The sequence below is a fragment of the Sinocyclocheilus anshuiensis genome, unplaced genomic scaffold (assembly GCF_001515605.1).
Source record: "Sinocyclocheilus anshuiensis isolate Anshui unplaced genomic scaffold, SAMN03320099.WGS_v1.1 scaffold163, whole genome shotgun sequence".
Classification (NCBI taxonomy): Eukaryota; Metazoa; Chordata; class Actinopteri; order Cypriniformes; family Cyprinidae; genus Sinocyclocheilus; species Sinocyclocheilus anshuiensis.
In genome coordinates, this window is record NW_015548223.1 from 1,164,263 (window position 1) to 1,181,939 (window position 17,677).

At 37.0% G+C, this 17,677-nt stretch overlaps 2 protein-coding genes across 2 annotated transcripts in view; one reads left to right on the forward strand and one right to left on the reverse strand.

Annotated features, from left to right (window-relative positions):
• Window positions 1–17,677, reverse strand: part of LOC107654291 (ras-specific guanine nucleotide-releasing factor RalGPS1-like) — a 127,287-nt gene that overhangs the window by 48,467 nt on the left and 61,143 nt on the right. The gene's annotated exons all lie outside the window — the stretch shown is intronic.
• The window catches only part of LOC107654327 (angiopoietin-related protein 2-like), a 16,556-nt gene continuing 1,802 nt past the window's right edge, over window positions 2,924–17,677 (forward strand). Inside the window, exons 1-4 of the mRNA XM_016441365.1 lie at window positions 2,924–3,343; window positions 8,304–9,270; window positions 13,196–13,389; window positions 16,887–17,157. Of these exons, the coding sequence (XP_016296851.1) occupies window positions 8,328–9,270; window positions 13,196–13,389; window positions 16,887–17,157 (1,408 nt within the window). The 5' untranslated portion in view covers window positions 2,924–3,343; window positions 8,304–8,327. The remainder of the gene's footprint in view (window positions 3,344–8,303; window positions 9,271–13,195; window positions 13,390–16,886; window positions 17,158–17,677) is intronic.

Here is a 17,677-nt window from a genome sequence, read left to right on the forward strand (position 1 = left end):
GATCAACCATGATCATACTTGTACAACACAACAATGGAGAAGTTAATATTGCTGGTTACTGCATTTTTATATTCAGTAATATTCTTCAAAATAAGATACTCGTAACATGTTACTGCCGTGAATATTCCAAATCAAACAACGCGTCACTCCAGAAAAATGCAGTGCCTTCAAAGCTCTCTCAAGCACCACCAGCTGGTCGTTTTCAGAAGAGCACCAGGCATTATGTCAGCTGGCTAAAAACGCTCTGGTGGACACACGTTAATTTATTCATTTATTGTTAGGCATATAGCCTATTAGTCTCTTATGCATTTATGCTATATAACTTACCAAACCTGAGAACTGAGTCCAAGGATTCCACACCATTCCTAGATATGTAATTTGCGTAGCTGTAATTCATAGGCGGGGAATATGCTAATTGTGAATGAGCGTGCGTGCATGCGCACCCTATTTACGAATGATTGGAATTCATTAACATAGACACATTCAACTATCAAATCTGACCTTTACGAAGTATTTATGAATCCGGAGGAGAGTTTTCGGGAAGGTCCGTTTTACGCATAAATTACTCAGAATTTACTCATATATTTACGAATGTTTCATGAATGAGGCCCATAGATACAAAACTAAATATGCAGCCAAAAAAAAAAAATCCACCAAATAGAAATCCAGCAAATACCTTTAGTCATCTGCAGTAATGACATCTTACTCTCGTAAGCACGAGAGTGATGTTTTGTGCATTACTGTACATGTTTAGGTAGCAATGTCGTTTTGAAGCAACACCAATATCTATGGTAACATCCTAAACTGTAAAATGACCATACAAACTATTATTTAAACAACTTTACAGTGCAAATAATACGGTTTGACTTTTATAAAGTGACAAACATCACATTTCAGCCTAATAAATGATTATTTATGTTACATATAACTGGTCTGGGGAAAAAAAACAGCAAACAGGCTGAATGAAAATGCAAATTCACTCTCTGACAGTAGGTGGCGTTTATGGAAAAGCAGAAATACAGTGGTTACATCTGAACGCAAAGCAGTGATGCGCTTATAAACACTGCTATATTAGGCATCATATGGATATAATATGAAAAAAAATGCCATCGAAACTTTTCTCAAGTCAGTTCGCTTCAGGTTATTTATTCATATAACCAAATAAAAACTCCTTGGATTTGCACAAACAACATGAATGGCCTATTTCGAAGTCACAACAGCATATGTAAGTGTATAATAGGCAACAAATTTACAGGTATGAAACTAACCAGGTGCAACTTGACAAGTTTGCAGAGACACGCGATGTCTGCCCACAATCACGGCCAGTTTATCAACACACTATTTGTTAAAATCTATTCACAAATACATTTGAAACACTTTTACATGACTTCAACTAACAAAAACTACAATAATACATATTACATAAGCATGAAAATACATATTATGTATTTATTATTATTTATTATACAAGCAATATTAATAGCCATTTTCAGGCTTTTCAGACATGATGGTTAAGGTCACAGAGATGAGTTTAATTTAATTTCTAAAAATGCTGAAAAGCTGAATCATTTTATGTTTAAGGTCATTTCAAGCTCATTTAGTTTTAGATGTGCCAGATGGAATCTGAAGCCAGCAATATAGTAATTTCGAAACAATAGTATTGTTGGGTGAAACATTTAAAGTGATTTTTGCCAGACAATGTTGATATTTGAAAGCACCAAAACAAACACGCCCATACCCCAACAAGACCTCGCCCCTATTTTGATAGCTCCGCCCCACACGTACGTTCACAACCCTGGCAGCGACGATGGAGGAATCTGCTCCAATATTTACACGGGTCCTACATCTTGCCTGATCGTAACCCTTCTTTTTAATGTTTTGTTCCTCCGAAATTTTCCTCTTTTTTTTTTTATCTGCCATCTCTCGCTATCTATAGTCGATCTGCTAATATCCGTCCTGTGCACTCACTGAGCATTCTCTTCTCCCTATCATTACTAGACACGCCCCTTACTGCTGATTGGCTGCAAGTTTGTTTTGGGACTCGGTCCGACACTGTGGTCAAAATTACCCAGCATGTGTTCTGTTCAACATTTAACCAGTGCTGGGTTGCCAAATAACCCCAAAAAAAATTTAACCCAGCATTTTTTAGAGTGTGGCCAAGTTATTAGTTTGTAATTTTTAATTTCCACCAGTTTAACCCATTCAGGTCAAAAAGTAGGAGGTTCTCTTTCCATTAAAAGCATAATCAGTCAATCACAGTGACATGGAAGCACTGCAACTCTCTCACTTGACTTTTCACAACATGTTTTATGAGTTTAGTAAGAACACAATGAGCTCAAGAGAGGCAAACCAGCCAAAACATTATCCACTGCTGTCACTTTAGAAATATGTGTGCTTTACACACATTTCATAATATTTGTTTTGTTTTATTTTTGTACAGTCTCATCCAAGTATGAGTAAGTACAAACAACATGCCTTAACAGACACCACTAAAAATATGATTTATGTTTTAAAGGTGACTCTTTACAGACTCAAGCAGGTGGAATCATGTGTGAATAGATGAAAAGAGGCATTTTACTGTTTACTTTTACCAAAAATAAAGGCTCAAAAAGGATTTTTTCCCCCACAGCAATGACACAGAAGAACAATTTTTGGTTCCAAAAGAGAAACTTTCAGTGAACAGATCTTAAAATTGTAATAATCTAAAGAATCTCTTTTTTCACTATAAAGAACCCTTTGTCCATTGGAAAAGATCCATGGGCATTAAAGGTTCTTTATGGAACCATCGATGCAAATCGATTGATTTTTAAGAGTGTATCAATTGTGATAACCACTATTTCTGTGCCAGGAGGAGGGGAAAGGGGCGGAGCCAAACAAAAACAACACCATTACCACAAACTAGAGAGAGAGAGAGAGAGAGGGGAGGGAAAGAGACACAGCAGAGTGTTCCCTGTGTTCAGTGGTGATGAGTGGAAGTTAAGGACATCTCTCTCTAAATCAATGTGTCACTCAACGTGAACAGTTAACAGTGAGCAGCCGGAGGATCATTTGGGCAGAGACTCCAGCAGGACATGCAGACACATGCTGGGACACGTGGACCGAACTTAAACCGCACTTAAAGAACAATTTGCACCAGAACACAAAATGAGACTGTCACCAATCATCCTATGACAGGAGACACGCCGGGGGACGGACAACACGAAAGAGGGACAGAAAGGACAGGGGTGGATCTGTGATGACTTTCACTTCAGGGACAACAACATCCAACCTTCCTGGAGAGACACTGAAAGGATAAAGCAAAGAGAAAGAGAGAAAGAGCCGGGAACATCAGCACACCATCCTGGTAAGAGCTGTTTGTCTGATTACAAATGTGATGAAGTCAAATGAATCATGTTCTCTGGCTTTCACCTTTATACTTTGATTCAACTTACAGAAACATGTTACAAACGAATAGACTGGCAGCTAATTCATGCAATGAAAAGATTTCAAAACACATATATTTCCAGGATTTGCAGAATAGCTTTGTAGAAATGTGCATGATTTTGCATGATATTTGATTAATTTCCATTTCTTTGCCAGACCTGGAATAAAAAAAAAAAAAAAAAAAGCCTGAATCCAGGTTTTCCGTTGCAGGGAAAACCCATGACATTTAGAGAATAATTAAATGTATTAATTTAGCTGATGCTCAAATCACAAGCAATATAATTTTTACATTTTGATTAAACATTTTGGAACTAAAGATAACTACAACAAAATTAGATTCACTATAGACTTTTAGAAAAACGGTACACTATACGCCAAGTCATGGGTCTGATTCCCAGGGAATGCATGAACTGATTAAATGTACATCTTGAATGCAATGTAGGTCGCTTTCGATAAAAGCATGTCAAATGCATAAATGTAAATATATAAATGCAGAAAGATGCACAAAACTCTCATCAAAACATGTTATACCTGGTACAAATAAAAGCGTAAGTGAGAAATGTTCAGCATGGTGATGTTGTAATGATAGTAATGATCCTCTAGCACACAGATGCAATCACACTTTCCACAACTTCACATCATGCATTCAAGTACTCGAGGACTTGAGCTCAGGACAGAATATTTAGTTTCAACAAGAGCTTATGAGATAATCACCCATAAAATCAGACACAAATATTTTTAGCATTTGCTGCATCTATAGGGCAAGTTCTTCTCTAGAGAATCAATGCAAATGATTCACTACTGATTCAAAAATCTATTGTCTTTGTCATTCACCCTTAAAAATAAAGGTTCTTTATTGGCACTGATGGTTCCATCAAGAACCTTTAATCTCCATAGAACCTTTCCATTCCATAAAAAGGTTCTTCAGATTATTAAAATGTTCTTCACATTAAGAAAATATTCTTTGGGGAAGCCAAAATGGTTCTTCTATTGCATCACTGCAAAACCCACCTCATGAAATCTTTATTTTTAAGAGTGTTGTAGTAATATAAACTGCATTACTGAATGAATCTACTGTATACTTGAACTCAATAATAAAGTCATCAAACTGAAATAAAAACTAAAAAGTAACTCCTAACAAATTCATCCCACATCATCACAGGAATCCCTTGAGCTGGATTTGAGGCCAAAAGACAGGCTCTCGGTCTGAAAGTAGAGACTATATTTGCATCTCCTAAGTGAATACCAGCACTCGCAGGTCAGAAAAAGAAAGTTACATTTAATGCATACTGAAAACGACCCAAGAAAGCCAGAGGAATGAGAAGCTGAAACCTCGATGACATCAGCGGCTCAAGCACTATGTCCACTATGACATCATCCCAGTCGAGTTCAAATTCTAATCAGATTTGAAATCCATGAAATCGAAGTCAGATTTTGAATTCTGAACAATGATGTAATGCAGCATTCACATGCGTGACTCTATGGAAGTGATTCTGGCATCGCTCGTTACAGCAAAACAGATCCATGTGCTGCTTTATTGGTGATGACACCAAAACGCTGTGTCTATATCACAAAACTGAAGGAAAAAGAAAGCACGACATAAGTGCAAGGATATAATAAAAATAAGTATCAAACAGCATTAAGTGGATGTTTCGGTCACTTTGATAGATATGTCTTTTTTCTAGTTGGAATGTGGTAATTGTGACATGACGTAAAGGGTTAAACATTACGCAAAGGGACATTTTTACACTTAATTTGTTAAAAGTTTATAAAACAACAACAACTGTTAATACAGTGCAGAAATGCAATACAGGGTTGGAAAAATCCTACAGACAGACAGTGAGCATGTTTCCTAAATCAATGCCAAAACAAGTACACAACAAAAACCTCTCTAATAAAGGTTCAATACAGTTATGTAATTTTTAAAGAATATATGATTCATCATGCATGTTTGTAGCATGAGGTTACGGATCCTTGCTGAGGGTCTTGTGCAATCTTGTTTATATTCTGCTTGATTGGAATACATTTTCCTTTGATGACTCAAGGCTATGAATGTTTGTTTGTACATTCAGTCCAAACCACAAGACACATGATTTAGACATTAAAAATAAGTAAATGAAAAAACAGGAGTTTAGCATAAGATAAAGTAGTAAGAAGTGTTAAACTACTGTCCCAACTACATCACCTCCCAGCAGCCGTACTATTGTTTTAAAGCTCTCTGTTCAGTGTTTGCTTCTTAAACAATCCCTGAAACGAGTGGGAAGGAGCTCTTCCTTACTAATGAACACAATGAAAAACATGAGCGCTGAGTCTGTTGCTATGGGAGATGCTCTGTACACACAACACTCCACACCAGGCACTGCGTGTAATTGCTTTTCCCATCCGTGAATTAGTGATTTCAGTGCTGGGGTGTAAATCTGTGACTCAGTTATTCAATGACTGGAGAGATTAGGGAAACAAAATCTGACATAAATCATACATTAACATGCACATATGTAGCAAAAACTTCTTATGAATGCTTTGTAAAGCCTTCTTAGGATTTGATCTGATGTTCAGACTGTATGTCCTGAGACTTTATAAAGACTCTTCAAAACTCAAGTGCATCTCAGATTTGACCTTTAATGCCAGATATTTTGTGTTTTGTGCATCATAAGGGTTTGCAGCTCTTGTTAGGAAAGGTGAGTGATATTTAGCAACTAAAAGTAGCTTCTCTCATAAGGTACCTGTGGCTGAACTGCATTTTCAGATAAGTTAAGAGAATGACATTTGGTCTCCAGTGCCACAACAAATGAAATCATATATCTGTTGTTAATGTAAATTTCCACAACCGGTGTAATCTGATTCACACACAAATGACTCTTATTAAAAGATTATTTTAATGAATAATTTAGAAAGACTCACATGTTAACAAGTTACTGGTTTTGAATCAGGCTGATGAATCATTTAGTAAATGAACTCAACGCAGCAGTCAGATCAGTGACCACATTAACATGACTTACTTAATGAACTTTACCATTACTGTCAGTAATACCAGTCACAAAATTAATATACTGTGCGTGTGTGTGTGTGTGTATATATATACACAGTATATAAACATATTTTAGATTTTATTCATATTCTTTATTAAAATTAATATATTTGTATTAATATAAATTAAAATATTATTTAATTATCCTTATATACAAGTTGTCATATGAACAGCTTGTCAGTACTGCAAAGATTTAAGTTTCAAGAATCTTAAGTACACTACATTTTCATTTTGTGACATCCCTGACAGTAATGATAAAGTTCAGATGAGACAGTAAAAGTTTGTAAGATGTAGATTTGGTCACTGCATTCACTGATTCAGTTAGCAAAACATTCATCAAACTGATTCAAACCAGTGGGTCTTGGGCTTTTGGGTCTTTTTGAAAATGGTGCAGAACACACAGGGCCACATTATCCACCATATGTAATTCTCTCTGCTTATCCGTTAATCTATGACACAATAAACAGACATAAACAAAAACATCCAGAAACATTTACGTATATAGCAAAACTTGTGTGGCCAAACTTGCGTATACAACAAAACCAGCGTGTGGCCTAGTGGTTTAAGATAGACTGGAATCGGAAGGGATTCAGCATCAATTCCTGCAAGGCACAGTCCAAAAGCTGGCTAATTCTAATGGTTCAGAGTAATTCACTTACAGATGCTTTACCAGGGCAAAACAGACCGTTTTTTTGGAAAATCACCAAAGACCTTCCAAGGTTTTTAACACAATACATGTTTCATTAGCTAATGGCTTTACATTTCATTCAACAAAGGGACTCAAATGACGAGGAGCTCTTAGGGTAATTCAAACAGGATGCAAACTTACATTACATCAGTGCTGCTTTTTAATTGTCATTCTACAGTGCCTGCTGCATTGCTTCTGAATCAGACGACTGCTTTAAGATTGCATGGCAAGCCCAGTTGACCCTAAAATCACATCAAATGCATAAAACAAAATGTCGTTTTTTACATTACTGTCCAAAAATATGGGTTCAGTAAGATTTTTTTTTAACAGAAATTAATGCTTCTATTAAGCAAAGATACATTAAAATGATCAAAAAATGGCATCTAAAATGTTGCAAAACATTTATATTTCCAATAAATGCAGTTTTTTTGTATTTAATCAAATAATTCTGGAAAAATTTATCAGTTTACACCAAAAATACGAAGCAGTAGGCCTACAACTGCTTTCAACATTTATAATTAGAAATGTTTCTTGAGCTACAAATCAACATATTAGAATGATTTCTGAAGGATCATGAGACACTGAAGACTGGAGTAATGATGCTGAAAATTCAGCTTTGATCACAGAAATAAATAGCATTTTAAAATATATTACAAAAGAAAGCAGTTATTTTAAATCATAATAATATTTCACATTTTCTTACTGTATGTTAGATCAAATAAAAGCATTCTTGGTGAGCATAAGAGACTTACAAATAAATAAATAAATAATACTTCCATTATATATATTATATATATAAATAAATAAAATATATTATACAAATATTATAAATTGATATGACTTTTAATGGGGATACAAATAAATATTCCTACTGAGTACAAAACCTCTTTTCAGCATTTTAAAATATATTACAAAAGAAAGCAGTTATTTTAAATCATAATAATATTTCACATTTTTTTACTGTATGTTAGATCAAATAAAAGCATTCTTGGTGAGCATAAGAGACTTACAAATAAATAAATAAATAATACTTCCATTATATATTTTATTTATATAAATAAATAAAATATATTATAGAAATATTATAAATTGATATGACTTTTAATGGGGATACAAATAAATATTCCTACTGAGTACAAAACCTCTTTTCTGTTCATGTTCCAGCACAAAGACACATCTCAGAGAGCCATGACCGTCCTCACTTTGAAGCACTTTCTTCTGGCCCTGCTGACCATCACCCTGTCCAGACCCGACTCTGCTTCGCTTGGGTTCGCTGAGGAGTTTGAAAGCCGAGACGACGTACTCGAAAGCGAGTTCATGTACGCCAGTCGTCCCAAACGCTCCGCCGACCCTCCCAGCGCCTCGGACCCTGACAAATGCTCCTACACCTTCATCGTGCCTCAGCGCAAAACCACGGGCGCCATCTGCGTGAACTCTAAAGAGCCGGAAGCCCTGCTGGAGAACCGCGTGAACAAGCAGGAGCTGGAACTGCTGAACGGAGAGCTGCACAAGCAGCGGCGGCAGATCGAGACACTGCAGCAGCTGGTGGAGGTGGACGGCGGCGTGGTCAACGAGGTCAAGCTGCTTCGCAAGGAGTCGCGCAACATGAACGCCCGGGTCACGCAGCTCTACATGCAGCTGCTGCACGAGATCATCCGCAAGAGAGACAATGCGCTCGAGGGTTCTCAGCTGGAGAACCGCGTGCTGAATCACACTTCAGAGATGCAGCAGTTAACCGCGCGTTACCGGGATCTGGAGCACAAATACCAGCACCTTTCATCGCTAGCAAGCAATCAAAGCGCGCTTATAGTGCAGCTAGAAGAGCAATGCAGGAGAGGAGGCTTTGTTGGTGGTGGTGGAGGTGGAGGAGCAGCTGGTGTTGTACAACAAACACGACCTTACCAGCCAACTGCAATCCTCCCGCAGCCACCGCAGCCTCCACAACATCGCCAACCACCTCCACCTCCGGTCCATCATTCCCCAGCCAGGCCTTTCCACCCACCGACCTACACCCGCCACAATAACCAGATCACCAATGAAATCCAGAGCGACCAAAATGTCAAAGCAATGCCACCAACTTTACCAACGGTGCCCCCTGAAACACACAGCTCCTCAACAGATAAACCTTCAGGTGAGTCTCTTCAACGTCAATACTTCTGTCATGATTTACTCAGCCTCATGTTGTTCCACACCCATATGACTTTGGATAGTGTTTGAAACATCAGAGATATAAAAATATTTTTAACCCCTTTGAATCAACCTAAACAAGGTACTTAAAGGGTTAGTTCACCCAAAAATGAAAATTAGCCCATAAATTACTCGTAGCTTGCACCAACAGTTGTAAACGGAAGCAGCTTTGTTCGGAAGGCCTTTGTTCACCCCCCGGAGCCGTGTGAGACACTTTTTTTTATGGCTGGTCACTTTTTATTTAACTGCTTTTGGACTGATGCATGCAACACCCGCTGAGTGCCATGAAACAGCTTGAAAGATCAAAGACAATTTTTAATATAACTCCGACTGGATTCGTCTGAAAGAAGAAAGTCATATACACCTAGGATGACTTGAGGGTGAGTAATTTATGGGCTAATTTTCATTTTTGGGTGAACTAACCCTTTAAAGGACAAAAATGTCCATGTCTAAATACGATCATAAAAATATAATATTTAATCGAACATAATTACCAAAACTTCATTCTTTTTTAGGGTTTTAATCCTTTAAATGCCAGTTTGTTTACATAATGTCACTGTTGATTTTTATTTAAAAAACACAAAATATCTTTTAATGAAAGATATTTTGCTTTGATAAGTTACAGCACAAACTCTAAAAAAACAAACATTTTAAAAAACATAAAAAAACAATGAATCCAGAATTTAGAAAACATCTTTAACCCTGCTGAAATAAATCTTAAATAAAGAAGTAATCTTAAACCAGTCTAAGCCAGTTTGCTGGTCTAAGCTAAACCAGCTAAAACCATCTTAAACCAGACCAACAAACTATTTAAGTGCTGGTTTAAGTGGGTTATTTTCAACAGAGACCGAATCTTGTTTTAATTAGTCTGTTGTGCGCTAAATTTAATTGCCAATCAATCAGTAATCTGACTGTCATGCACAATTTGTGACGTAAACAAAAAGATATTACTGTCGCAATGATAACTGCAAGTTACTTTAATCCATTTATTCCAAGAACTGACAAGGATTTATGCTCATACTGTCCAAAACTCCTCTTTGAAACCTGGTTCATTTCCAAACATTGGAAGGATACTGTATGTTATGAATAGAGTTAAGTAAAGAAACATTAAGCTCTGCCTAAATTACAGAAAACATTAAAGAAAACATTTCCTTACAAAATCATGACGCAAGTCTCTGCAAAGCATTATGTATACGCAACAGGATCGGGGTGAGTAATGAGAAACATCTAAACATTACGCAGCCAGCCATCTTCCTTTTCTTGCAGTGTTTCAGCAGATTTACAAGGTTAATTGTATTTTGCACACTGAGTATGATAAATATGTATGGATACGCCTAAGTGGTTTGGTTACATCAGTGCTTCCAAAGAAAACAGCCTAAAAGTTCAGCGACACAAGCAACACGTGGATTTCCCTGCCGCTGATCACTCAGAGCTTGGCCTCCATCCCATTACAACACAATAATTTGGCAACACATCTTCTTCTGAACTAAGAGTGCACATTAATCTTGGGAGGAAAACCCTCCAAGACATGAACCAATTGAAAGTCCTTAAATGGGGGATTCCAGACACTTTTGCAGAGAAATCTGTGGTTTGATGGAAGGGGTCTGTTTAAGTGTTGTTTAATATTCTGCTATATGGGAATTTATTTGTGGTAACTGAGAATTGTTTGCCTCGAGATGCTCAAATGAAATGCAGTGTAGGAACATAAATAATGGGGTGGTGGTGCGGTTGTGATTATGAATCAGTTCACACTTTTCTAAAATGCCTTAATTCACAAAAAAGTTTTTACGCTCGTTTGAGGTGGTTTTTGACTTGTGCGAAAAATGGTTAATGCAAAAAATGGGAGATGGAAATGCATTTTGCGAATAAATTCCTCCAAGCGCATCAAAAATGTCATGTGACTTTGCGCTATGGGACGGCAAATCCTGACTAACCAGCGGACCGATCTTGTTCCACAGCATCTGAAATGTTGTTATATGGTCATTCGGAAATGCCCGAGCAAAGTCTGTCATCAAAGTATTTCTGTATAATTGCCTCCCAGAACTGTTAAACGGCTGCGTTCCCAAACAGCAGCATCCACCTCCGAAAGCAATAACCGCATTCATTGTGTTTCATCTGCTCGTTCTGAGGTGCAAGTAATTTATTATATATGAAAATTATTCTATTCAGTAGCTTCTCCTACTTTTCTTAGTGATGACGATTTTGTTCGCTCTGACTCATTGGATGGAAACAGTGCTTGTTCGCAAATGTTTTATGCGATATTCCAATTTTGTCCATAAGTTAAATTCGCAACTTTGGATGGAATCCCGGCTTGTGATTTCAGAGCAGACTGTGAGTAGCCCTTACTCATGAGATGAGAAGGCTCTTGCTCATTAATAGTCTGGAAAATGATCTGGTCACACGCAGATTAATTCCAGTCCTTCCCTCTGAAGATCATAATGCTTGATTATTCAGCAGCAGACAGCGAGAAAACTACTAATCTGAAATGAAATGTCAAAAGCAGCAGTAAGAGGGGACCTAGACTAATCAGAACAAAAACTGTAACGAATCAAATTCATCTGAAGAGATTCCATTGTATTTTTCTATTACCATTTGGCGGAAAAAATCAACAAGCGTGACAAAAGGTGAAGGATAATTTGAGACAGAACTTCAATGAATGTTCTCTGAAAGTAGCTGACCTTTGGATGAATGTCTTGCTATAATCTGGTAACTTTGGTATGATATCAATTCGGCCTGACTCTCTACTGATGACGTACAATTTGCATGCTCACACTTAAAGGAATAGTTCACCCATAAATGAAAATTTGCTGAAAATTTACTCACCCTTAGTCCATCCAAGATGAGTTTGTTTCTTCATGGGAACAGATTTGGAGAAATGTAGCATTGCATCACTTGCTCAGCAATGGATCATCTGCAGTGAATGGGTGCCGTCAGAATCAGAGTCCAAACAGCTGATAAAAACATCACAATAATCCACAAGTAATCCACACCACTCCATCAATTAAGATTACGAAGTCAAGTCGTGTGTTAGTAAGAAACAAATCCATCATTAAGATGTTTATAACTTCAAATCGTCGCTTCCAGCTAAAATATACTACATTATACCTTTGGCAGAAACACTCCAAAGAGGCCAGACAATATGGCAACAATAACATGAAGGATCCCGTCTGAGAACAGAGGTGTGGTTTGGCTCTTGGACTGAAGCTTGTTTGCTAACTCATTAGACTCCTTTACAGGAATGCTGAAGGCAGGATGGGTTCAGTCAGTAGCAGAGCCAGCGTGTTCATTTTCTAGATAATTTTCCATCTCCTTAGGCCAGTTTGTAGGTTGCCCAAAAAGGTGTGGAGAACATGCAGTCATAATGAAAACAACATTGCTTCAAATGTGATGCTGGAAACTTGTGAGCCCAGATGAGCAAACAACATGTCCTCTACAATGGTTGCATAAGTGCATGGCATAATAGTACGAGGTCAGTGAGGACTAGAATTGCATGACTATTTTACAGGCTCATGCATTCAATATGTTTAGTAATTTTCAATTTTTACACCTAATAAACACTACAATCCAATAGTTGCAACACAGCTGGGACGCATCAAACTAAATGGACAGAAACAGACAAAAGAAAACAAGCTCTTGGAGGTCCTGGCCAGGCATTGCTCATCAATAAGTGACTCTCTTTCGCAATTCTGTTCTTAGAAAAACAAACCTAATCAGCTGTCCACAAAGACAGCTGGATCCATGGCTAGCGATGTCCAAATATAATCTAAAGCAGCTATGAACCACATCTGATTTGATTTTGACATTAAATTCAGAGATGCTGTAGAGAAAACCATGACTTAAATATTGCACGTGTTTGCTTTCCAAAACAGGGCCGTTCAAAGACTGTTTACAGGCTCTAGAGGAAGGCCACGCCAACAGCGGCATGTATCTGGTGAAGCCGGAAAATACCAACAAACTGATGCAGGTCTGGTGTGACCAGAGACACGACCCCGGCGGCTGGACCGTCGTACAGCGACGCATGGACGGATCGGTCAACTTCTTCCGAAACTGGGAGACGTACAAGGTCAGAAAGAAGTTTATTTTCAGATTTTGAGGATGAAATAACTTTAATGTGTGAAGCTGCATAACATGCTTTTAAACAAATATTCTTGGTTTAGTACAAGTTAAACTCTATCAATAGCATCTCTAAGTCAAGTCACAATTATTTCTATAATGCTTTATATGATACAGATTGTTTCAAAGCAGTTTCACATTATTGAACTGCAAAATAACAGTGCTAATGTTGGAAAGTTATTCAATTATGAAACAAATTTCAGCTGTAAAGCAGCACTAAAAAAAACAGGTGCCATTATTCAGCTCAATTTAGTTCAATGTTGATTCAAGTGCAAAGGTTGCAAAAATTAATTAGTTATGAAATCAACTTTACTGTAGTTCAACTATAAAGAAGCTCTACAGAAGAAAATAGTGGCATGATTCAGTTCAGTGTTAATTCAATTCTAACATACTGTTGATTTCCACACAAAATCATTTAGAAACATCCCTTAGTATTAACGACAACCAAACAATGAAAAAAAAAAATGGTATAGAAACAATTTTTTTCTCATTGCTAGTGAATTTCACAATGGCAAGTAACAATTTTTAAGTAGAAAATTTTTTCTTGTAAAACATACTGTAATAATCTTTTTTACAACTTCAAAAAAAAAAAAAAAATTTTTACACAGTGTAATAAATAGGGGTGTGACAACATCTCGAGCCACAAGATCTCTTGATATTAAAACGTGATGATATTTCTTATTGAGGTGAATATCAGTCTCATGATATCAGCACAATTGAAAATGTAATAATGATTTTATATAATAGTTCAATAAACAAGAAGTTAATATTGTGTTTAATTTGCTCTATTTCGCAAATGAATTAGCTCCAAACAAAGCCACCAGGACGGTTGTGTGTTTCCGAGCAACACACTTTACTAAATTAATCTGCAGTTTTGAATGAAAAACTGTAGAACTGAAGTGACATTCATAACAAGAAGATTAGTTGAAACATTTCAAAATGCACTTTTTTGTGATTTTGTGATTTCTTAAAAATAGTGTAAAATATCGTGTATTGTCTCGTCTCGTGAGCTAAGTGTATCGTCACACCCCTAGTGTAAGTCTATGGGGAATATATCATGCAAATGAAGATATTATCATAATGAGGTCATGCAAACATCATCGTTCAGCACTGATAAAACTGAATGCAATGCTTCAGATCTCCATCACTGGATAACAGCAGGAACTCCCCTAGAACTTCCCTTAGACAGAGTTAATTAAAGTAATGAGACACACATTGTTCTGAAACCCTGCCGTTCGTGCATGGAGAGACTTCCATGAATAAATGTCTTAACCAGTCAGTCTCACAGCATACTGTGGCTTTTTGCGATTTCTGAAATCATCCAGAACATCACTTTAAAACGTCAAAGGAATTTGGTTATGCAAGATGGGCAAGGTTTTCAAACAAGGGCCAGGGCTTTTCCACAAAAACACTGTCTGACGGAAACACTGTTTATGTCATCAGTGCCCAGAACTAAAATCAGGACCAGAAGAGCCAATGTGAAGGGAATGTCTTAACTATATCCACTCAACTGCTCTGGAAACATTTTGAAAAGCACTAAAATGACACTGAATTAAATAATTATATAATGACTTTTTTTTCAAATTTCTCCATTGTGTTGCATGGAAAAACGAACAGCATTTAGGTTTGAAATGACTTGTGGGTGTGAGGAAATAATGACAGAATTGTATTTTCTGGTTGAACTATTTCTTTAAACAATGAGTAACACAACATCAGTGTGGAGTTAAAGTCTTAGCTGTTGATTTATCACATGCATTAGTAAGTTCTGTTCCTGTTTCCTCACGATATACTAGGTCAGGGGTGGCGAACTCCGGTCCTGGAGAGCCGCAGCCCTGCAGTGTAGCTTCCTAGTAACCCTTCAGACCTTGATTAGCTTGTTCAGGTGTGTTTGATTAGGGTTGAAGCAAAACTCTGCAGGGCTGCGGCTCTCCAGGACCGACGTTCGCCACCCCTGTACTAGGTGTTCAGCTGGCTCGTCTGTGACATAATGTGCAATTTCTGTCCGCCATCAGCTAGTTACATGCAGTATGTTCTCAGGTGTTTTAGATACTGCGGTCAGACCTGCTTCCTCTGAATGAATAATGAGTCCTAATGCTGACACGGCTAAATACAAACACATGTGTACAATGTTGGTGGAGTTCTTTTAAATTTCATCGTCTGGCAGGATTCAAGATCTGACAAAGGGTGTATAAAACAAAAATGAGCATGACCAGTTCTGAATAAAACTATAAAAACTATTTCACAGATTTGACCATAGTTAAGCTTTAATATTTATATATAAAATTATATATATATATATACACTGTGTATATAAATAAATAAGCTACTTTTCCTACATTATGTATTATATTATATTATATTATATTATAAACACATTTCTGTATTGCAACAGAAAATAGTAGGAAATACTTCAGTGGTACTTGATGCGTCACTACTTTCATCAGCCACTTTGATTTTTCGTTGTAAATATAAATATCTCTTATGTCATAAATAAATAAATACAAAAACAAGAGGACAGTGATGTAGAATTATGGTTAAGGATGCAACATCATAACCTGAAATGTTAAAGTGCCCCTATTATGGGTAATGAAAGGTTCATATTTTGGTTTTGGGAGTCCCCAACATCAGGTTGACATGCATGCAAGGTCAAAAAACACTTTCATTGTCTTATAATATGCATTTATTTTTACCTTACTTGCTCAAGGACTACCAAATGATTTGCTCAACGATTCATTTTTCCAAACCCCTCCTTTGCTTAACGCTAATCTGCTGTGATTGGTCCGATTGGTCTCAGTTTAATTTCATCACGCCTGTAATGCCTGATAAAGCAGCACCAAACGATTTGCTCAACGATTCATTTTTCCAAACCCCTCCTTTGTTTAACGCTAATCTGCTGTGATTGGTCCGATTGGTCTCAGTTTAATTTCATCACGCCTGTAATGCCTGATAAAGCAGCGTTTGTGAGCACAGTGCTGCTTTGTGTACAGCATTACCGGGGAAACCGATATTTTTCCCACTCCAAAAGCGGCACCTAGTGGCAAAGAATGAATTTGCATTTTCATTCAGACCAACCTGAAAAGACCAACAAGTTGACGTCAACATGAAACTTCCTTGGGATTCGTTATAAAAATGACTCGTTTCAATGATTCAGAGTCGACTCTTTCTTTTGAGAGACAATAACTTTATACACGGTGCACTTTCATATTTAAAACTTTGCAGGATGTTTTCATTCACATAGAGCTGTGTTACATACTGCATGAAAGGTAATTTTCAAAAATCCATAATAGGGGCACTTTAAAAAAGCTTTTAAAGACCATTCATTGTAGCAGACACTATGCATCAGAGGGTTAAATATTTGTATAATATATATTAATAAATACTTTTTTGTATTATTTTGAGCTGGAACTGTTTGTTCAACAATCTGTTTCTTTGTCTTTTCTATCTTAGCAAGGATTTGGGAACATCGATGGTGAATACTGGCTTGGTTTGGAGAACATCCACTGGCTGACCAATCAGGGCAACTATAAGCTGCTGGTGACGCTGGAGGACTGGTCAGGCAGGAAGACGTTCGCAGAATACGCCAGTTTCCGGTTGGAGCCGGAGGCGGATTTCTACAGGCTGCGGGTGGGTCGTTACCATGGCAACGCTGGGGATTCGCTCACCTGGCACAATGGGAAACAGTTCACCACCTTGGACAGAGATCACGACGTGTACACAGGTATCAAACCAGCACTGATCAAGCACCACAACCAACTGCTTTACACAGGGTCACTGTCCAATAAGGGCTTTAAAATGTGCAGGTTCTAAAACCCAGAAACGAGCTCGCATTATTGAACTTCTGACTCCATCATCCCAAATTTTTTTTTTTTAATTAAATAAGGTCTGTGGTTAACACAAGCTCAAAATATGTTCACGTTTTATTCTACAACATAAAATACATCAGTAACAGGGTTATTATACAATATATTAAAATAAATAAATAAATAAAAAGTTGTTCCAACTTAAAAAAGTATTTGTCCTGCTTAAAACGTTAAGTTTAGTCAACTCAAATATCCAAGCTGTCACTTAGTACAACTTAACATTTCAAGTTGACTAAACTTAAAATTTTAAGGCAGGATTTTTTTTTTTTTTTACAGTGTAGTTAACAAATTAAAATTGAAAATTTAATTAAAACCATTAATTTTTTTTACTTGAAATAAAATAAATGTTAAATGAAAAATAATGTTAAACTATATATA